At 52.8% G+C, this 20,784-nt stretch overlaps 9 protein-coding genes across 9 annotated transcripts; 7 read left to right on the top strand and 2 right to left on the bottom strand.

Moving 5' to 3' along the window:
- Positions 1 to 1,027: 1,027 nt before the first annotated feature.
- On the top strand, positions 1,028 to 2,761 carry J4E90_000271 (uncharacterized protein; the record flags this gene model as incomplete). Its single annotated transcript, XM_051429867.1, has 3 exons — positions 1,028 to 1,259; positions 1,313 to 1,767; positions 1,817 to 2,761. The coding sequence occupies 3 exons, from the start codon at positions 1,028 to 1,030 to the stop codon at positions 2,759 to 2,761; spliced, it is 1,632 nt and encodes a 543-aa protein (XP_051295354.1).
- A 2,179-nt stretch (positions 2,762 to 4,940) lies between these two features.
- On the top strand, positions 4,941 to 6,671 carry J4E90_000272 (uncharacterized protein; the record flags this gene model as incomplete). The annotated part of the gene is made up of 2 exons (XM_051429868.1): positions 4,941 to 4,944; positions 4,975 to 6,671. 2 exons carry the CDS (start codon positions 4,941 to 4,943, stop codon positions 6,669 to 6,671), a joined length of 1,701 nt encoding a protein of 566 aa, XP_051295355.1.
- Positions 6,672 to 6,900: 229 nt separating this feature from the next.
- On the bottom strand, positions 6,901 to 7,684 carry ARL1 (Arf GTPase arl1; the record flags this gene model as incomplete). Its single annotated transcript, XM_051429869.1, has 4 exons — positions 6,901 to 7,248; positions 7,329 to 7,412; positions 7,516 to 7,554; positions 7,610 to 7,684. 4 exons carry the CDS (start codon positions 7,682 to 7,684, stop codon positions 6,901 to 6,903), a joined length of 546 nt encoding a protein of 181 aa, XP_051295356.1.
- Positions 7,685 to 8,043: 359 nt separating this feature from the next.
- Positions 8,044 to 8,786, top strand: J4E90_000274 (uncharacterized protein; the record flags this gene model as incomplete). The annotated part of the gene is made up of 2 exons (XM_051429870.1): positions 8,044 to 8,449; positions 8,584 to 8,786. 2 exons carry the CDS (start codon positions 8,044 to 8,046, stop codon positions 8,784 to 8,786), a joined length of 609 nt encoding a protein of 202 aa, XP_051295357.1.
- Positions 8,787 to 9,098: 312 nt separating this feature from the next.
- On the bottom strand, positions 9,099 to 10,924 carry J4E90_000275 (uncharacterized protein; the record flags this gene model as incomplete). The annotated part of the gene is made up of 3 exons (XM_051429871.1): positions 9,099 to 9,945; positions 10,004 to 10,129; positions 10,185 to 10,924. 3 exons carry the CDS (start codon positions 10,922 to 10,924, stop codon positions 9,099 to 9,101), a joined length of 1,713 nt encoding a protein of 570 aa, XP_051295358.1.
- Positions 10,925 to 12,102: 1,178 nt separating this feature from the next.
- J4E90_000276 (uncharacterized protein) lies at positions 12,103 to 15,957 on the top strand (the record flags this gene model as incomplete). The annotated part of the gene is made up of 9 exons (XM_051429872.1): positions 12,103 to 12,295; positions 12,465 to 12,534; positions 12,588 to 12,946; positions 12,999 to 13,136; positions 13,190 to 13,516; positions 13,571 to 13,759; positions 13,815 to 13,904; positions 13,957 to 14,559; positions 14,612 to 15,957. 9 exons carry the CDS (start codon positions 12,103 to 12,105, stop codon positions 15,955 to 15,957), a joined length of 3,315 nt encoding a protein of 1,104 aa, XP_051295359.1.
- Positions 15,958 to 16,984: 1,027 nt separating this feature from the next.
- J4E90_000277 (uncharacterized protein) lies at positions 16,985 to 17,500 on the top strand (the record flags this gene model as incomplete). Its single annotated transcript, XM_051429873.1, has 1 exon — positions 16,985 to 17,500. One exon carries the CDS (start codon positions 16,985 to 16,987, stop codon positions 17,498 to 17,500), a length of 516 nt encoding a protein of 171 aa, XP_051295360.1.
- Positions 17,501 to 17,926: 426 nt separating this feature from the next.
- J4E90_000278 (uncharacterized protein) lies at positions 17,927 to 18,823 on the top strand (the record flags this gene model as incomplete). Its single annotated transcript, XM_051429874.1, has 1 exon — positions 17,927 to 18,823. One exon carries the CDS (start codon positions 17,927 to 17,929, stop codon positions 18,821 to 18,823), a length of 897 nt encoding a protein of 298 aa, XP_051295361.1.
- A 428-nt stretch (positions 18,824 to 19,251) lies between these two features.
- Positions 19,252 to 20,244, top strand: J4E90_000279 (uncharacterized protein; the record flags this gene model as incomplete). The annotated part of the gene is made up of 2 exons (XM_051429875.1): positions 19,252 to 19,726; positions 19,853 to 20,244. 2 exons carry the CDS (start codon positions 19,252 to 19,254, stop codon positions 20,242 to 20,244), a joined length of 867 nt encoding a protein of 288 aa, XP_051295362.1.
- Between the last annotated feature and the right edge of the window lie 540 nt (positions 20,245 to 20,784).

Raw genomic sequence — 20,784 nt, forward strand, 5'->3', positions numbered from 1 at the left:
CCGTCATTTTGGCCGTGAACGGTTTAGCTTGGCCGTCCGTTGCGAGTCAGAAATGAGGCTTCGGCAATGGATTACGAACCAATCGATGGCGGACATAAGCGATGAAGATATCAGACACCTTGCGGCTCCTCGGATGAACACGCACTGCGTCTGCTTTGTGGCGTTCGTTCCTGTGGATGTCATGCATTGCCGGAATCCTACTATGACGAATTGCAAGGCATCTGGTAGGGGCGCAAGCCGCAAACGTGTGTGCAAGCTTTGTGGCGGCGTAGGAACCAAAACGTGCTAAGCTCTCGTTGGAGGGCAATCACCGTTTGCCAATCATACGCCTTGCATGCAACGGCATGGGTCGCGGAAGCGGAAGGACCCTCACACGCTATGCTGTGCCGTGGGAGCGAGAGGGACTCACGCCGTCGTCTTGGTAGTTTTAGTAGTGCAACAACGAGTCGAGAAGCCGTATAGACCCTGTCGAGGCCCATCGAGTTATTGTCTCAAACCTGACCAGGGTAAATGCAGTGAAAGTCCCATGGGGCTTAGCGAGAGACCCACCTATTCGAGGGCGGCCGGCACATGCGCCATCTTCCACGTGGATGCGAGGAACGCGATATGCGGGCTTATTACAACCAGTAAAACAAAAAGTTAGTGATGTATCGTGATAGTGGCGTCGCTCAGTAAGCATCAGTAGCTGTTTGATAGTCAAAGTATGTGTTATGGATAGCTGGTGCGGGAGGTGCGGCTCGCCATCGGTCCTTTCTTAGCCCAGCCGAGAAGCAAAACTCCACATTTCAGAGTCGTTTCTGACAGGTGCCCCGGCTGCTAGTTAGCGACCTAAGGTTTTAGGAGACCAATCAACGGGCACTAATTTGGGAGCCGTGAGGGTGAAGATGCCGCGGAGCACGACAGGTTCAACCATGTGCGATTTGCAAAGTCGGCGAGCATATGGAAAGGCGTAAAAGAGGCCCCACGCTCTGCATTTCGCTTTCGGATTCCTGTCAAACTTTCCTTCTTCTCTGAATAAGCCAGGTGCATGATGGCAATTACAGATATCCAAGGCAATGGGTCATACCCAGGGCTTCTCGTGTTGTCAGCTCTGTTAGTATCGACCTACGTAATCGTTACTGGAATCTATCGCCTCTACTTTCATCCACTCGCGGCGTTCCCGGGGCCGTTCTGGGCCCGCTTGACTGTGTTCCCGTCATGGTGGCACACTCGTACTGGCGACCGACACGTTTGGCTGTATAGTCTGCAGGAGAAGTATGGTATGGTGGCCTGATTTCATCCCCAGAGTCAGTGAGTTGTTAACGATTGGTAGGACCCGAGTTCCGGTATCGTCCAGACAGTGTCGTGCTCAACACGCCTGCTGCTTTCAAGAAAATCTTTGGACCAAAGGGAAATGTGAAGAAAGGCCTTTACTACGAAGTGTGGCCACGCAATGTCCACACTATCAACACATGGAGCACCACCAGTGTTGAGGTGCACTCGCGTAAGCGTCGCGTGCTGAACTACGCTTTCTCAGAAGCGGCACTGCGAGATGCTGAGGTCTTCCTTCACGCGAACATCGACCGTTGGCTAGAGCTGATTGGTCAACAAGCGCCAAAGGCTGGCGAGTGGACGGCCTCTATCAACATGTGTGATTGGATGAACTGGCTTGTTTTCGACATCCTTGGTGACTTGTGCTTCGGTAAGAACTTTGACATGAAGGAGCCTGGAAGCGATCTCCGCCACATCCCCGAAGTCATGGTTCAATTCATGGAAATTCTCCATCCAGTTAGTCCCCTGCATCAGATCATTGATCGATCATGCTGACATTCCAAAGATTGCATTCGGCCCGTTAGCCAACGCTTGGGTATGGATGAAGCCTCGTGGGCTCGACAAGCTTCTGGAGGTTGCCTCACCGCCAGTAGTCAAGAAGTGGCAGGACTTCGTTGAAGGATGCCTTGAGAAACGGTCCGCGGTCGAACACGAATTGGAGAAGAATCCCAAGCCTGAGGGTGAGGTCCGGAAGGACTTCTTTCACTGGCTCTTCAAGGCTGTCGACCCCGAAACTGGCAAGCGTGGCTACAGCGAGCACGAACTCTTCGCTGAGTGTGAGTTGCTGACTATTGCTGGTTCCGATACGACATCCGTCGTAATGTCTGCAGCCTTTTTCTACCTGGCTCGTCGACCGGAGGTACAGGCCAAGATCGCTCAAGAGGTCAAGTCGGTCTTCTCAAGCTATGACGAGATCAAGTCGGGTACCAAGATCATGTCCTGCAAATACCTCACTGCGTTTCTTAATGAAGCCATGCGCATGACACCACCAGTCGCAGCAGAGCCCAGCCGTGAGGTACTCCCTGGCGGAACAACTGTCGGTGATCACTACTTCCCCGCTGGCCTCCACGTCAGCACCGGTCTTTACTGTCTCAGCTACAACGAAAACGTCTTCCCAGAACCCTTCATGTTCCACCCTGAGCGCTGGATCGTAGACGAGACTGGAAAAGAAGGATCCTCGGCTGAGAGTGTGGCATTGGCGGAGAACGGTTTCTGTGCCTTCTCCTATGGAACCAGGGGCTGCGTTGGAAAGAACCTTGCCTGGCTGGAGATGCGACTTGTCATTGCCAAGACACTCTGGATGTACGAGGTTCGGCCTGATCCAGAGAACAGACTTGGTGGAGGCAACCGAAATGGGAAGCCTGGGCGACAGACAGAGGATCAATACCAGATTTACGACATCTTCGTGGCCGGCAGGAAGGGACCGATGCTGCAGATGCGCAAAAGGTAATGTTGAGTAAGATGAGCCATTTGTGCAGACGACCGAAGTAAAGCCTGCAACGTACGATAGTCACCTTGGCTAGCAAATTGAGCATATTCTGATCCCTTTGAGAACGTCGTCCGTGTACAACACCACGTGTCGCCAGGTGCGTGCGCGTGTCTGTGGTGCAAACGGTGGTGCGACCATTCGGTCCCTGACGATCCTCAAAGAATTAACAGCCGTTGTACATGTATTGCGCACAGTCGGTAGTGTCGTCGCGCAGTCTCGCTAGGTGATCTGGTGTTGTTGTCGCCTCAGAGGGTTCGCTGTTACCGTCAGCGCCTGCCCGGAAGGACGTCCACGTGACGTCCCTAGCGGGGCCGATCAGAGGAGCTTCCTCAAGCTCCGAATCCGGACCTTCTTTCTCCAACTGCTCAACACCAACATCGTCGAATCTGTATTTCGTCGTGCGACCGTCGTTGTGCCCAACACGATATGCCGATGTTTTTGGCCCCCATCGCAAGCCACCGGCATGCCTCAGACGGCAATGCCAGGCGAGACTCGAACGCCATTCGACCGCAGCGGCACAGCGCCGTATTTTTAGCTCAGCTGGCCCCCAAATCCTGACCGGTCGATTGTTGTGATGGCATTGCTGCAGCCTGTAAAACAATGCATTCTCTATTGTTACGCTCAACATTCTGAGCTCCTTCGTCGCTACTGACGCCTTTGCGCAACACCGTCTTTCTGATATCGAATAGGCTATCGGCCTTCAATCTGGAGTTACGCGGGTCGATCAGCACAGGGCTGAGCGGCTCGTCAAGCCCCGCGACGCCAGCGCAAATCAAAGGCACGGCGAGCTTGATTCCACGACAGCCGTTCGCTTCGCCTGGACTGCACATGGTGTGCCGCACTAGAGCAGCTTTTCCTGCCTGAGTAGGGCGAAAGCATCCGTGGGCGCATATTGGTGTGATGGAACCAGGCTGACCGGTGCAACGCATATGCTGCAAGGTACCGCCAGCCTCGTGCAACATCTTGTACGCTTTGGTGATTTCCCGCCTTTTTTTGTGGCTTCTCTCTTTCCTTTCACTTCGTTCGCTTTCGTCCTACGGTCGCTACACATTGCAAACATCATTGTACAGTACAAGAACGTGAGCGCAAGCCGGGCATACACGAAACAGAATGCGGTCACCATCCGTCGAAGGAGTACCATCACCCCTCCAGGTTGGCTCCCCAAACAGTAGGAGGACCTCCGATATCACCGTTCCTTCTGCTTTGCGCGTTGGCTCTCCAACAACTGGCGATGCCCCACCCATCCACGCTCGGCCACCGCTGCGTCGCAAGAACACGTCTGGCGCCTCCGACAGGCTGTCGCAACTCTTTCCGTCCCGACCGTCCTCAGTCGCCTCAATCGCATCTCCTAGCAGCACCCCTGCATCAAGACGTCGGTCGTTTCCTTCGCCTCTGCTACCGGCCGCAGAACCCTCGTATCGCATACCACGCGCTCCAGCGCTGCCCTCGTTTGCCCAAGAAACGTCATACAACCCTGTCGCGAGCGTGTTTACTCAAGATCGCGCATCACCGTCGTTGGGCAAGAGCGACAGTAGGACCAAACGGGTCCTCGACCGAATCGCATCGTTGCACAGGGGAGCCTCTCATGGGGGACGTTACAACCGACTGGATGATGAGGAATCACAACCCGACAGAAGACGCCTTGTAGGAGTCGACGAGGGGGATGAAGCAGTCGGATATGATCTGAGCTCGCTAGGCGGTCTGCCGCTGAAAACACTCGAGGCGCAATCGCGGACACAGGACATACACGAAGGGCAAGAGCGTGACAGAGACATGGATGAAGCTAGTCACGCCGCAGAATTTGAGCGTCTTGAAGCGCAACTCGGAGCTGGCATGACTTCTGTGCTCCATGTTCCGTTTGAGCATACCCCAGCGGGACCAGTACCAGGCTTCTTTCCAGGCCACCGACGAATTCTGACAAGAGCGGATGTAGTAGACGAGCAGGCCAAAAAAGCGCAAGACGAGGCTGAAAATACCGGCAAGGTCGTTGCTGTTGCAGCAGATGTTCCAGTCGATATCAGCGAATTCACAGGAGTTGCTCGCGACTTCGATTCTATGAGAAACTTGACCGCCGAGGCCGGTCTCATCAGCAGTGGTGCACAGACTAGCTACTTCTTTCCTGAAGGCAAGTTTCCCCTACATGTGTCGAGAGTTAGGATCTAACACGCATGCAGATCCCCAGATGCCTGCATGGCGACCCCTTACTATGAGCTCGTGGTGGATCCTTATGCTCACAGTTCTTGCACTTGTACTCGCTGGCGTTCAAGAATACCTATGCCAAATTTCCTTACGCGATGTTGAAGCAGATCCTCAGAAAGGCGGGTTGTGGCATTTCGTGAAAGTTGGCGACTTGACTGTCACGCAATATTTCACCTGGCAGTACGCGCCCATCATCATTTCAGTCTTTTACGGCGTCCTTTGGCAAATGTCGGATTTCGAGGTGAAACGTTTGGAGCCCTTCTACCAGCTATCCAAGAAGACAGGCGCAACTGCGGGAGAATCGCTTAACATGGACTATCTCACCTTTTTGAGCTTCTTAGTACCGCTAAGAGCACTGCGTCACAGACAGTACGCCGTCATTTACAGCTCGCTGGGTACATTGGTCGCTAGTAGCCTTGTACCTGTCTTGCAGAGTGCCTCTATGACTATGTGGCCACCAGAAAAGGACCGTAAACTTAATGGCTGGAAGGCTGTGAGAGTCGAACCGGCCTGGTCCCGAGCGCTCTCGGCGTGCCTTTTGATAGTTGCAGCCTGTGGAGGAGCGCTGATGTACGCAATGCAGAGGAAGAGCGGCCTGCAGTCGGACCCCAAGGGCATTGCAGGTATCGCAGCTATGGCTACGAAAAGCCATATTCTGACGGACTTCAAGGGGCTCGACCAGGCTTCTTTGCCTCAGATACACAAGCAACTTCGCCAACGAAGATACATCTTGCACAAAAGCTCACTCTGGCAAGGAGAATATATAACGAAGAGCAAGGAAAAGATTCCCGAGCACGGCTCCGATCCCAGGCCGCTCATGCTTCGTCTTTGGGCGGGTGTGCCTTTCATCGGCTTTCTCATCCTGTTCACCGTTGCGGTGCCAGTCTTCACATTCGTCAAGGCGATGAGTAGAGCCACACAGAAGGTACCCTGGATGATGACGGGCCTAGCAACTGTCATCCGCATACTCTGGAACACCATGAATAGCGACGTTCGCATGCTTCAACCTTTCTACATCCTTTCTCTGCGACACGCCCCAGCCAAGACTCTTACACTCGACTATGCTGGTACGAATCCTCTTTGGTTGCCCTTCGAAGCTTTCTTCAATGGGCATTACCTTGTCATGCTCGTCGCCTTTGGATCCATCTTTGCGGAGATCCTAACGGTCTGCGTGACCTCAATCAGCGTCGATGGCAACAAATTTATGCCTGGATTCGGCGGCCAAAAGTCTGACGACGACCACGACGGCAGCAACGACGATGCATCTGATCGTTATAACACGGAGCAAACCTTTCGCAGTTTCTGGTCGAGCTTAACGCTCACCATGCTCATTCTGATCTATCTCATCGGCATCGCTCTTCTCACCTACGCGAGGCGCAGTCAGAAGTTCATGCCCAGAGAAATCGGCACCATGGCCTCCGTCCTCGCTTTCATCCACCAGTCCAAGATGCTCTTCAGCTTCATCGACACGGAGAAGCTGAACTCAAGGGAGATGACGAAACACCTAGAGAAGAGTGGAAAGACGTACGCGTTGGGCTGGTTTCAAGGAAGAGATGGCGAAGATCACTTGGGCATCGACGAAGAAGAGATCAGCAGCGCGTACGTCTTTGGCAAGGATTGGACTGAGGGGCGGCTGAGACCAGGTAGAGATCTGACGTGGGAGGTTTATTAGACGCTTCGTCACACGATATAATGCATCTCCATTTCCATCGACATCAAGAACGCGCATGCAATTACTGACATTGACTCCCCACCCCGTATTCACAACCCTAGCGCCGAGACGCCATTATGCTGGTATAATAATCCGTTCTGACGCGTATGTGCCGCGTCATATGTCCCCGCTCCCGTCTCATCCTCATCCCCATCGCACGTATATCCTCATATCCCCTCCGTCCCCTCCTCTAACTCTGCTCCCCAACATTCCCCACCAGCCAATCCATACCCTCCTGGACACCCCGTCCATCCACCGCACTACAAGCCACAATACTCCAATTCCGGTCTTTGAGCTCCCCCAACTTGAGCGCCTCGCTGATCTCGCCCGCGCCCTTTGCGCCCGGTTGATCTTGTTTGTTTGCGAAGACGAGGAGGGCGGCGTCGCGGAGCTCTTCTTCGTTGAGCATGGCGCGCAGTTCTTCGCTAGCGGTGGTGAGGCGCTCGATGTCTGTGCTGTCGATTACGAAGATTACGGCGGCGGTGTTGGCGTAGTAGCAGCGCCAGTAGGGGCGGATGGAGGTTTGGCCGCCGAGGTCCTGGGCAGGTGTTAGATGGTGGTTGTGGATGGGGGAAGGTAGGTGGTTCTGAAGGACGGGGAGGTGGGAGGTGAACTTACCCAGACGTTGAAGTTAAGGTTCTTGTATGTGACGGATTCGACGTTGAAGCCTATTGTTGGTATCGTTGTGACTACCTCGCCAATCTGGAGGGCTTGTTAGCCTCCGTATACCTCGTGTCCAGACCCAGGATGCATATTGTTTCCATATTCGCATGCCTCCTTTCTTTCCTCCTTGGATATCGCGTACCTTTAGTCTGTATAGTAACGTCGTCTTTCCAGCGTTATCCTGCATTTGTAATCAGCACCATGCCCCCCATACAGCCATGCTGAGGTGTTCATACCAGCCCCAGAATCAATATCCGTATCTCCTTCTTTGCCCATATCAGCTTTGTAAATGTCGATAAGTAGCCGCCCATGTTGTTCTCCCTGTGTCTTGTCCGCCCGTTCGTGAGGTCCGTTTGTATGCGGCGTTGACCGCTGGTCTGGTGGTTTCGGCGAAAGGGACGGTTTCGAGAATGTCGGCGATGTGACGGTTCCGTGAAAGTGTTTTAGTTATTACGCGATTATGTTGGAGTGAGCTGGGCGTATGTTGTCATATGTCTTGCTCGTGTTTCAGTGTTGCTGTCTGGGCATAAAGTTAGGCCGTCGGGTGCAAACAGGACAAACAGACCGAGGTCGTCGGCGGCAACTTTGGCCGATCGGCCGGACCACGGGTAGAGCTGATCTAGCCACGGTGCTATGCCTAGCGTTACACTACAACCCCATCATCCACACCATGCCTTACGATCGCCATGTAGTCGTCAGTTGCATCGAGAGGCACTATGACTTGCTCGTGCGCATGGCCTACCTCGACCCGGACACGATCCTCCGCCCGCCGCCTGAAGGTTGGAGTGATGAGCAGCTCGCTGTTGACACATTGCAAGAGTGGAAACGGTCGGACAGAGTCGTTGATCTCTTGCGTCACTTGCCTTATCTGAGCAAGAATATGGGTGACTCTAAATACGAGGTCTACATCGTAACGGAAGCATGCAACTTCCTTCGCGATTATGGCTGGCTGAAAGATGCGCACAAGAAGGACGCTATCAGTCTTATGATGCCATGCGAGGAGGAAGCACCTGCAGGAATGATACCGTTGAGCCAGGGCCGCGAAGCGACAGTGTGGATGATAGATACGGACGAAGGTATGAGCCGCATACAACGTGCATCACCGGATATTGACAGGTTTCACTAGGGATAATCTGGCCCATGACACCGTTCGTTGTAGACCGTAGTGCGCCAGAAGACCAACCTTGGCGGCGATGCGCAAAGCCTCGAGAAATTCAGCAGTACTTCGATAAGGTCTACAACGAGATCGAGACCTTGGTCACCGTTCCTGTACCATTGACGCGAGGTAGCGATGCATGGTACAACGAGATGGTGGATCATCGAGACAACAATGCAAAGGTGAGTGCGATCCTCTCGGCGAACGTGACCGGAAGACTCATCAAGCAAATGAACAGCTACCCAAGCGCTTGCTGAAAGAGTATGGTTGGCCCTCAGCTTTCAGAAAGGCAGAGTATCTCAAAGCTCTCGAACAAGAACGTCTCGACGCTAAACGCAAAGAAGCGGAACGGAAAGAAGAAGCCGTGAGGAAACATGCACAAAGGCGTTTTATAGCAGTTGACAAGGCGTATGATTTGCGTTCCAAGAATGGAAGCGCTGACAGCACAGCAAAGTGACAAGTCTCACGATAGATCACTACGCATTCTCCTATCTTCTTATCTGGGTCGGTCACACGCGTTACCACCGCTTCCGAACGTTCGAGACGAACAAACAGCCTCATGTACGAAGTTATATAGCAAGACAGTAAGCATACTCTGGCCAGATCTGAGTTCCGCAGTTCTCTCCGTCAGAGCCCAGGACCGGGTTTAAGGCATACAGCACTTCAAGGGCAACACCGTTGTCGTTACCGATACTCCAGCAGGTATCACCACTCTTGGTAACCATCCATCTCTTACAGTGTGCGGGGAAGCCTCCCTGAGTCTGTGTAGGGAGCGGGGCAACCACCGTGCTTGTTGCTGGCTGGCTTGTCGTGGGGGTGGCAGTGCCAACACAGTAGTAATATCCGGCCCAAATCTGAGTGGCGCAGTTCTCTCCGTTGGAACCCAACACGGTATTCCATTTGTAGAGCTGTGACAGCTCAATTCCGGCACTGTTGGCAATCTCCCAACAGCTTGCTCCTGTCGCAAACTTGTTGCAATTAGGATCGATACCCGACTGTGTTTGTGTTGGCTTTGTAATCGGCGCTGTCGAACTTGGGCTCGTGCTAGGCTTCGTAGATGTAGGTGATGGCGACGTGCCATCACCACTCGTGGCAACGCAATAGTAGTAGCCGAGCCAGACTTGCGAAGCACATCGCTCGCCAGCACTACCGAGCACCGGATTCAGCTCCCACAATCTCTGTACGCTGATCTTGGCATCGTATGCAAGCTTCCAACATGCGGCCTGGGTGTCATTGGCCATGATCCAGCGGGTACAATCGGATGCTATACCCTCTTGTATGCTATCGGCAGGTATTTCTCCACCGTCTTCGATTATGGGAAGGGATGCCGTACTTCCTGGACCGCCGCGAATTGGTCCCTCGCCATCGTCGGGGATTTCTGAGGCTGGTGGACTGATCCAAGCACCGCCTGGAGGACTAAAGGTATACTTGTCAGCTTCTATTCAATGGATGGGAGACTACATGGCTGACATACGTTAAGCAGATTGCCTGACCAACCAATAGGTGGTCACAAGCACCCATAATGTTGGGGTTCCAGCTTGCGAGCTGAGCGAGCGTGACTTCATTTGTCGTGTTCGAAAGACCTTGAGCAATTGACTCACTAATTCACAGTAGTGAGCAGCTGATACGAGAGAGTGTGTAGCAGAGATACTTACCACGTGTCGTTGGTCAAGACTCGGTACAATGTGCAAGCAAGAGGTATGCACACCTCTCCATCCGCATCGCAGAACTCATTCTTCGTTGCAACAGCCGCTTCCAGCGAGGCGATCTGGTACTTCTCCGCAATCTCATCACAATTGAGCTCCTCTTCACGATCGGGTCGTAGATCCACCATGCGGCCTCTGCATACTGTCGACGTGGGTGTGGGCGCGCTACTAGTAGTCGATACGGTAGTTGACGGGAGTGCCATCTCGGGCTCATCCGTCACGCGCGCATAGGCTGGGCCAATCCTGGTAACGAGATCACCAACAGTAGTCTTGCAAACGTCTTGAACATCTTGAAACTGTTCGACGAGATAGTCGCCAAACTCTGTGTCTTGCAGGTAATCCGATGTTACGCGGGCATGCAACATCTTGAGAAAGCACTCGGAGCACAACAAGTCGTCATCGTATAACGTTGACATTCGGCTCTGGTTTGCGCCAAAGTCGGCGCGATTGAGACACCATGGGTCATTGGGGTTTGCTTCGCAATCCATTTGGATCACATCTGAGCCAGTCCATTCGTAGGACTCGACTAGGCACCACTCATTAGACGATGAGCGCATACAAGCCATATCGAGTCCCTCCAAGATACGACCGCTTAGCGATTCGGCGGGCACGTATCGGTCGCCCGAGCGGTAATAGTCGTCAACACAAGCTGTTGCGACATTCTGCCGCCAGTCTGCTGCATCGGACATACAGCTTGCGGTGCAAAGTGTGGTAACATCGGTTGATTGCCAGTACACTTCGTCGACCTTGTGCGTCCATTGCATCAAGTCGTTATCGCATGGCAGCGTGGTGTTTCTAAAAGGAATCAGTTGATATCCATGAAGCATGCTTCGAAAGAGACGACATACAAGGCGGATACACATCCGGAAGATATCCCTAAGATTTGCGACATGGTCTCTGCCGGAACAAGAGGATAGAGATTGAAGGCTGAGGCCGAAGCCATCAAGCCCACGTTGATCAGCACGCGGCGAACAGAGTTGCGAGAAGACATTGTGGCCTCGAGACCTATCTGCAAAGAAATGCAACCTCAGCAGAAGATCAATGGGAACGCTTTTTTAGAGCGGAGTATCCGGCGATGAAAGAATGCTTGGATTGGGGATCGGTCGAGGCAGCATGACCAGACTCCGCGGATACCCCAGCCAAGCCATCAAAACGCCAGAGATAAATTATTATTAAGGCGATATCAGTAAGCCACTAGCTTCCAGCGCTCCGTCGGAGTTGAATGTTCCTCTGATCTTCACTTCGGCTAGGTTATCACTTAGCAGCCGTGCAGGAATATGGAAGGTGGTCAGCCAGATTCTTGGCATCCTTCGGTACCTTGCATAGCTGGCGGATATGCCGTCAGGAACCCGCTCGCGCGCATTCTGGCGTCTCCATGCAGCCAATCGCAGGCTGTTGCGCATTCAGGCTGGTGCGCGGTTACGCCCGTGGCGAGGCTGGCACGGCTCTTCCGCTCGATTTTGGTCTGATCCATGTTCCGCGCAGCCTTCCCGTCAGGCCACCCACTATGCTACCTTGTCTCACGCTAGCACTTGGGTGTTAACTCGTGCATTAGTATACCGTCGGTTATCCTCTTTTGGAAGGAGCTTCAATTGTAGGATCCTCGATCTTACTTTCCATCTATCAGACTCTACTCTAGTGCTGAGCGACACGGACGGTGGCGCAAGCCCAATCCCTACATCGATAGTGTTGATCTGCTCTGGCAAGAACAGTATCAATGCAGATATGACGGGTATAATCGGTACACCCAGCGTCTGACCATATGGGCCACATTCTCCTCATATTCACATTCCCTACCGCCTTTCGCCATGCTTTGTGAGCAGTGAGAAACCCCTCGACAACTCTCTTTCACGCCTGGCCACTCAAGATGCGGTCTGCACTTCTTCATAACTTAGTTATCGGCCTTTGGCTCACAAGTAGCCTTGTGAGCGGTCAGAATGGATCTTCATTCCAGAACGAGACCTTTGACGGCGAGGTGGAACAATCGTACTTCCTCGTCAATTCGGCGTTCGGAATTTTGAGGAATGAAATCCCGGCTCAAGCTCTGGATCTTCCTACCGGTACTTGCAACGATCAAACGCCATGCGTGAATGGTGCATGCTGCAGCAGTGTAAGTAGCTGGTATCGACTCAAGGATACACATTGACATAAGGTAGGTCTCCGGACTCTGCGGCTACTCTCCTTCGGAGTGCGGTGCTGGAAACTGCTCCTCTAACTGCGATGCCAAAGCAGAATGTGGCCAGTACGGCAGGCCTGGCAAGCAGCAGTGTCCGCTCGGAGTCTGTTGCTCCGAGTTTGGGTACGTGTAATTTCTTCGACAGTTCCTTTATCGCAGCTGACATTGGCATGTAGATTCTGCGGCTCGACATCCTTGTTTTGCGACAAAGGATGCCAGAAAAACTTTGGAGGCTGCGGCGACGTCAAGCGACCATCTTGCAGCAAAGATGGTGGTAGCGTCGAGGGCATAAACATTGGCTACTACGAGTCGTGGGCCAACACCAGGGCATGCAGCAAGGTGTCTCCCGAAGACCTCAATCTTGATGGTTTTACGCATCTCAACTTTGCCTTTGTCTTCTTCCATCCCACCACTTTCGACATTGTCCCAATGGACAAGAACGCGGGCAAGCTGCTGAGTCGCTTCACCAAGTTGAAAGAGAAGAAGCCTGGACTTCAAACTTGGGTCAGTGTGGGTGGATGGTCCTTCAACGATCGTAAGTGATACTTGTTCGAACCCACTAGTATTTACTGACTTTAGTAATCTAGCCGGCCCATACCAACAGGCTTTCAGCAACATGGCCAGTACAGCAGCAAACCGCAAGACCTTCATCAACAAGCTCATCAAGTTTATGGACACATACGGATTCGATGGAGCTGACTTGGACTGGGAGTACCCTACCGCTGGTGAGCCAAGATTTGCATCTCCGTCACTTTCACCCAGTACTGACATTTGGAAGATGATCGCGGAGGCAAGGCCGGCGATTCAGCCAACTTCGTTCTGCTGTCGAAAGACATCAAGGATGCCTTTCGTGGAAAGTACGGCTATACCATAACGCTGCCGGCATCCTATTGGTACCTGCAACACTTCGACGTGTCCAAGCATCAAGAGTCTGTTGATTGGCTCAACGTGATGTCATATGACCTTCACGGTGTCTGGGACGCCGCATCGAAATACACTGGGCCCAAACTCGCAACTCACACCAACATCACTGAGATCAACATGGCCTTGGACCTCCTCTGGCGCGCGGGGGTCAAACCAAACAAAGTTGTCTTGGGAAAAGGCTGTAAGTTTGCTTTTGCTCATATTCTGCGTCTACATCATCTGACTTGTTGGACAGATTACGGCCGCTCGTTTACCCTCACCGATCCGAGCTGCAACAAGCCAGACGGCTCATGCACGTTCTCTGGAGGTGCCAAAGAGGGTCGGTGTTCGAAGGCTTCCGGCATTCTTACTCTACAAGAGATCCAAGAGCTCATCAAGGAGAAGAACCTCAAGCCGGTCCATGATCTGAAAGCCGGAGTCAAATGTACGAGGAAAGAGCAGAAAAAGCTCCACAAACAGTTCGCTAACCATCGCGACAGGGATACAATGGGACAATGATCAATGGGTTTCGTACGACGACCAAGATACTTTTAGGCAGAAGGCAGAATTCGCGAACTCGCGGTGCTTGCGTAAGAAGTCACAAAGATATGTGCAACTTCCATACTAACGATGCGTTTGCAGATGGACTCATGGTTTGGGCTATCGATCAAGTCGACCAGAACGACAAAAGCCTGAATTACCCCGACGAATGGACCGAAGACGACATTGCAGCAGCCGAGATTTTCATCCAAGACGAAGCCGCCCAGGGCGTTTGCTACACGACGCCATGCGGCGAGAAATGCGCGTCAGGAGAATACGAGGCTTCGCAAACGAACGGCCAACCCGGGACGCTTTCAACAATGGACCGTTGTGGCAAAGGACAGTTCCGTCGGCTGTGCTGCGCCAAAGGCACTAATATGGGCAAGTGCCGATGGCGCGGCTACCGTGGTCTTGGCCTGAGCTGCACCGGTGGCTGTGCCAAAGATGAAACGGAGATCACGCAGAACACCAATCACCACTCGAGCACCGAGGATCAGACATGCTCTGGAGGAACACAGAGTTACTGTTGTGCTGGCTTCAAGCCCCCTATTACTAAAGAGCAGGTCGAAGATGAGGTCAAGGACAAGGCCAAAGAGGCCGCTTTGGAAGCAGCCGAAGCGTTAGCCTTGGAGGTCGCTGCCACGGCCTTTTGCAGAATTGCCATCACGGCCGCCTTGACACCGCTTACCTTTATCCCTTTTATTGGTGAGTTGCTCCATTCTTTGACCTGAGCTGTTTTCTAACGTGAGTGATGCAGGATGGATCATACGACTCGCCGTCCAAGCCGCCGTTCCAGCTCTTGCTAAAGTTTGCGCCAAGGGCATTGCGAAAGCAGGCAAATCCGTCTTCAAGTTCCGCGGAAAGGATTACGATGTGAAGCTCGACAAACCGTTGACTTCCAAAAAGGACCGCGATCCACCCGCCACCTTCACGAAACCTGCGGCAAGGTGCTCCAAGGTCGACCCCAAGCTCGCTCCCAAGCTCGCGGAACGTGCCCGCCCGATGAGACCCCGAATCAAGATCGAACCCGTACCAGGAACTCCCGATATTGATGTCAATGTCAAGACTTGTGTCTACAGCAAAGACAACGGGGATATTCATATGGGTCAGGCTTGTCTACACTACAGCTCTGTCATAAGCCGTCGACCTGCTCTCAAAAGGTTGACGTGTGATGGTAAAGACGGCATCAACATTCGCGAGGTACGAAACGCCTATTCCACCGATCACAAGACCGAGTGGATCAACGGTCACATGCAAGGTGGCGTGGTCTGCGAGCGAGACGAATTTCCACCCGCCGTGATTTGGCAAGGTCGTGATAGGAATGTGTGGATTCGTCTCCAGCCCGCTTCTCACAACAACCAGGCCGGGAAGATGTTCATGGGCGTCTGCGACGACAAGGTAGAAACTAGGACGGTAAAGCGCCTGCGTCAAAGAGTCGTGTGTAACAACGGCCAAGTCATCGAGTCTTGGGACCACACGAAGCACCCACAGCTCCAGGTCTTCAGCCTGGAGTTCTCAAACATGCCGGGAAACATTGTCGATGCAGGTATCACGGCCAACCCGTGCTGGCCCAAGGACCTCGTCGACGACCCAGGCTTCGCTCTCATGACTAACGATCCTTGGTACAACCGTGCCGCCAACCGCCCCCGCAAGAGACACACGGCAAACTACGGAAACCCAGACTATGCTGGTCTGGGCTACCCTCCGGGGCCCGCAGCCGTCAAGCTGAAACGAGACCTCGACTTCGGCCCCGAAGACCTCTACGTCGACGAAGGAAACTCGTCTCGCCTACCCACCGAAGAAGAGCTGCGCACCGAATTTGGCCTAGTGCGCTGTCAAGGCGAAGACTGCGAGCCCGAGATGAAGCAGCTTGGTTTCGCTTCTCTGCCCATTATCCCAAACTCGTTTGTCTGGCCACCCAAGTCTCACGAGCCGAGTATGACGCCGGAGGCTACGCCAACGATTACTGTGGCTGCTACTGCGTCTGCGTCTGCGCCGACGACTACGAGCACGGTTGTTCAGGCTGTTACGCAGGTTCTTTCTGCGGCGCGCGAGTTGATTACCGAGTCGGTAGAGTATGCGTTCTATGATGAGGAGGACTAGGAGGAGAGCTCTTAGAAGGGGTGCAAGAGCGTACTTAAGTGGGACAGAATGGTGGAGAAGAATAGTTGCGCTTTACAAGTCGCAGATAGGAATACATATGTATCCGGTGTTAGCTTCTCTTTCTTATAATATGTCAGTTCTCATGTTGGGTATATGCGGACTTCGGAACGTGTGAGTCGCTCGTGTGCGTCGGGTCACCACGGTACCATGGTTATAGTATGTTAGACAGAAAGCTTATATCTTAGTAATTTAACAACGTCGCAACAAAATGATCCTCTATCGATGATTGCGTCCCTCAACCAGACTGCAGATAATAGAAAGAGCGAGGAAAGAGGTTCCTGGGTAGACCTCGTGATCGCAATCTCAGTTCGCTTAGCTCGAGCGCGTCATCTGTGCGCGTACGGAGGTAATGACCGAGAGCACATTTGCGCTGAACATGAATATTGGCAGCAGTTTCATAGGCTACCTTTCCGAAAGACTGAGTGCGATACACGAAGACTACATCCCTTTGGCAACCATGGTCTCGCATGGTGAACCATATGTCAACCTTAGCAAAATAGACTAGTGTACTGCCAGACTGTAGTCATCGTCCGGTAGCAGGAGCCTGAACCAGATAACCATCCTCGCCTTGACTCAATGCTACGCATTGTGAGTCACTGCGTGTCTGGCACTGATATGTTTTGCTCGCTTAAAGTGCCACTTGGATATGTTGGATTATTCTTTGGTCTTGCGACTGGCTGTCTAAGAGGAATAAGGAGACTTACCACTGGTAGAGGTGTAAGGTCACATAGTCAAGGTGAGTCTATCTGCTCATGTTTTGGATGCGCAAACACGGAACGCGCGCGATACCGTTTCTCTTCTACAATGGTCTTCAGATAGTATATAAACTCACATCGCCTGCTCTCCCTTTCCTTCCATTCGACTCCATCCACACATGTCCCAAAACCCAAACACATACTATTCCAAACTCTTCTTGCAACACGCAACCACATTCACAACACAAGCAAGCACAACCCAAAACCACAACATGTCTTGCCAACGCCTATCAACCGTCCACGGACTCGCACCCGAAAAGCTCATCAAACTCGCTTTCAAGTTCCTCCCCTTCCGCACTCTCCAAGCCGTCTTCGCGACGCTTCACCCCGCTCAACATCGCATCTTGATGCAACAACGGCGCCGCGGCGTGAGTCTGCACCATCTAGCAGACACACTATACTACCACCAAGGCGCCACACTGTCGCGCCTATCGCGCTGGAACGAAATGACGAAGCTGCAAATGCAGCATGAACTCCTCAAACGAGAACACCTCGACGAGGGAGAGGAAAAGAGCTTGAGTGAATGGGGACTGAGGATCAGATTGGTGTGCGTCATGGCTGAGGAGAGGAAGGCCTGGAAGGAGGGGAAGGAGCAGAGGAGGGTGGAGGAGGAGGAAGACAGGAGGGCATGTATCGCGCAGTGTAGGGCGTATGAGGAGGAAGATGAAGGTGAAGCTATGGATATTGCCGTCGCCGCTTCGCAGGAAGGAGGTCAGGTGGTATGCTGAGGTGGTGAAAGGTCAGGGGTCATCACAAAAAGCTCATTGGTGTTGGTGTAGTCGTTCCACAATTTCGCCGACGAAGTCGTCTTCACTCAACCAATGTTACTACCTGACCTCTTACAGTGCCGTTGATGACCATAATATTGCCCACGCTGTGAAATTAATCTCCTCACTTTCCCTTCTCCCGTGCTCTGCCGCACTCTCCGAACGTGGTACATTCACTTTCACTTCCAGAGACTTGGTCTCACATCACCTGCACCCACTAACCTGAGTGATAGCTCTCTCTAATGAATGCAGGCCCTTCATTCTTCGCTGCCCACTTGCCTCCCCTTTTCAACTGACCGCTTCTGAACCTCTTGGATTACTTTCAACGACCCAGTCGCCGTCACAACACACGCTCCTCCTTCTCAGCTAACCTTTCACAATAGCAAGATGTTTACATCGCTCATCGCAGAGATCAACGGCGGAGAACCCTCCACCAAGAAGAGTACAACCCAGCTCAAGTCAGAGACTGCGCGAAAGCGTACCGTCGCGGGGACTACATCAACTTCGGCGCCATCACTTCGACAACGCGCGGTTCCTCGTCGCCCGCAACAGCGTCAAGCCATCGACCGGTACACGGCTGTAGCGCACAACCCATGGAGGGAGCCAAAGCGCCTAGCAAAATACTCATACGAGCTAATGAAGCAACAAGAGCTTCTCGAGGAAGCGCACATTCGAGGGCTTGAGATCGACAACGGGGATAAAACATACCTCGTAAACATCTTGATCATCGACGACGAGGCCTACGCCAAACTAATGGAGGTACTCGGTTGCCGCTTCAAAGCCGCCGACTTTGCGCAGGGCGAAGTGAGGCTCTACAACCACGAGATGAAGCGCCAACGAGCTGAAGCAGAGGCGAAGCAGCAACAATCGGTCCGTGAGATGCATAAGAATGCAAAACGAGATGCGCGCGTCAAGGCCGAGAAGCTGGTATGCGAGAAGAAGCAGGCTGAGAATAAGGCTGCTAAAGCCAAAGAGCAAGAGCACCGGAAGCGAAAGAGAAGCGGCAACCGCGATTCTGGTTGCTCTTCTGCCCCCAAGAAGGCCAAGTTCAAGCATGCACCGGCGGTGTCTTCGCGCTCAAGAAAGACCGGCGCCAGCAAGGCATCATCAGGCGATAGGAAGTTTGTCAAGATGAGTGTTGCCAACGACATGAAGGATGCGCACGACGATGACGACGATGAAGATGGACTTGGCGACTTCATCGTTGATGACCTGCCGCAGAAGCCGAAGCGCAAGAGCGATGTAGGCGGCATGGCAAGGAGCAGGTTGATTGCTGGGTTTTGATGGATGGAATATCTTTCTTTTTCTTGCTGTCATTGTTGTTCTCCTTCTAGTATAAGACAAGAATGTATCGTAGTTCCTTATGTATAGCATTGTTGCGGGGAAACCTTCATGTTGTAGTACTATTGCGCCGTCGGAGTATCCGTTAGCGCAGAATTGAGTCGGCCCCAGCGCTTACGGGCACTGCTCTCCGCCGGCGTAGCGCAATTGATTGCAAATTGTTAACTTCATTGCGACATGGATTTACTGCCACACAATGTTCGTTTAGACGGGTAAGGCATGCCGAGCTCTGTCGATCGCGTCGTTTTAACCACACTCTCGGCTAGTGCGTCATTCCCATAGGGTGCCTAACCGCGCCACGTATATATAGATGTATTCTCGCAAGTCTAAACAGTCGAACGTCCACGGCTTTACCCTTATGCTACGTCAATATGTGGACATATGACAATCCAAAGTTGCTGCTCCTTACGATATCAGGACTCCTCACCACAGCGGTCGTCAATGCGCAAAACTCCTCCTGTCGAGGCTTTTTCGACGAATTCACGGCCGTGAACTCAACCGGCCAGCACGAATTTACTTGGAACTCCTCCTACGCCGGCGATGACCCGTGGTATGTCTCTGTCCTCGTCGGATCTCGCTATGACGATCTCAGAGGACATGTTTACATCTCCGTACCTGGAAACGTGCCCAACAATACCGAGCTCTGCAAGTATCAGTGGAGCAACATCAATGCGACGTTAGAAGCCGGAGGGGAGAATAGCTGTAGCGGTGTGATCAGCTCCGACTGCATGGACCACCTGAACAAGGCACTTAGTGATACCTCGAGTTACTGTCCTAGTAAAGATACTTCGTCCGTATCAGATGAGTTCAAGAAGGCGTGTCCAATGTTGAGTGGCGGTTCACACAGTACGTTCCTTCCCTTGCATCTGTACAAACCTCCCTTATTCTCTTTCTTGTTTCTTCTCCCGCACAGAACAGACACGATTGACTTGCGGCTCGGGAGCTGCAGCCTTTGTACATATAGCTGACAAGGTCGCACAGACACGGTCCGTCAAGACGTGACCAACAGCACGTGCGCCTACAACAACATGCCCGAGGAGGTGCAAATTCCAGACAATTACAACACGTTCGGAACAAACGCAGGCGTCAGCCCGTCCGATAACTTCTATGCCGCTGCGAATGAGACGTATGATCTCTTAACGCGCCAGACGATTCCAGTCGTCCTACTGGGACGATTTGTTGACCCAGATTCGAATCTGGTGCAGACCAGCGTCGAGTTCGTGTGTATGAACGCGAACAACACAGTAGAGGGGAGCCGCGTACCGGAGGAACAGACGCCGTGGGATAATGCTGGGGCTGATATCAGTGCTAGGATGGTGGGATGGGCGGCCAGTGTAATGACGGTGGTAATGCTGGTGTTGTAAGACTGCGATACATCGTGATGGCCTATCATGGATGTAATCGATGGTGGTAGAGCAGAGAGACTATCGTGGATGGAAGCAGGCGTAGACTCATTGCTGGGGGTTGAAGGTGGGAGGGGATGGTACGCAGCTGGTGGCTTCGTTCCGAGATCGGCAAAACTCCGGCGCTAATGCCTGAGACGCGTGCATCGCGTCACTTTAATTCGATCGAACGTACTACACCTTACGCATCTCCTCTTCCATAACATGGCAACGTTATCACATTGTCTTCATCGCGGCCACAACGCGCATGTACGATGTTGCGTTGATTTGAGCGATGATCGCGACCATTACGCGTTCGCGTAGCGCGTTCCTGCCCAGCCTCGGAATGTGAAATATATCGGTACCGCTTTCAACGCATGGCGAATTGCTGCGCTACCGATGTTTCGCGCGGCATGCTCGTCTTTGCGAGCTGTGCGAGTTTGAAAGGCCTGTTGACATTCCCTGGTAGCGAGAGGAAGCCATCCGCACCGTACGCTGATGACACAGTCACGACGTGCTGAA

Source organism: Alternaria incomplexa (assembly GCF_024043165.1).
Source record: "Alternaria incomplexa strain BMP 0042 chromosome Unknown scaffold_1, whole genome shotgun sequence".
Lineage (NCBI taxonomy): Eukaryota > Fungi > Ascomycota > Dothideomycetes > Pleosporales > Pleosporaceae > Alternaria > Alternaria incomplexa.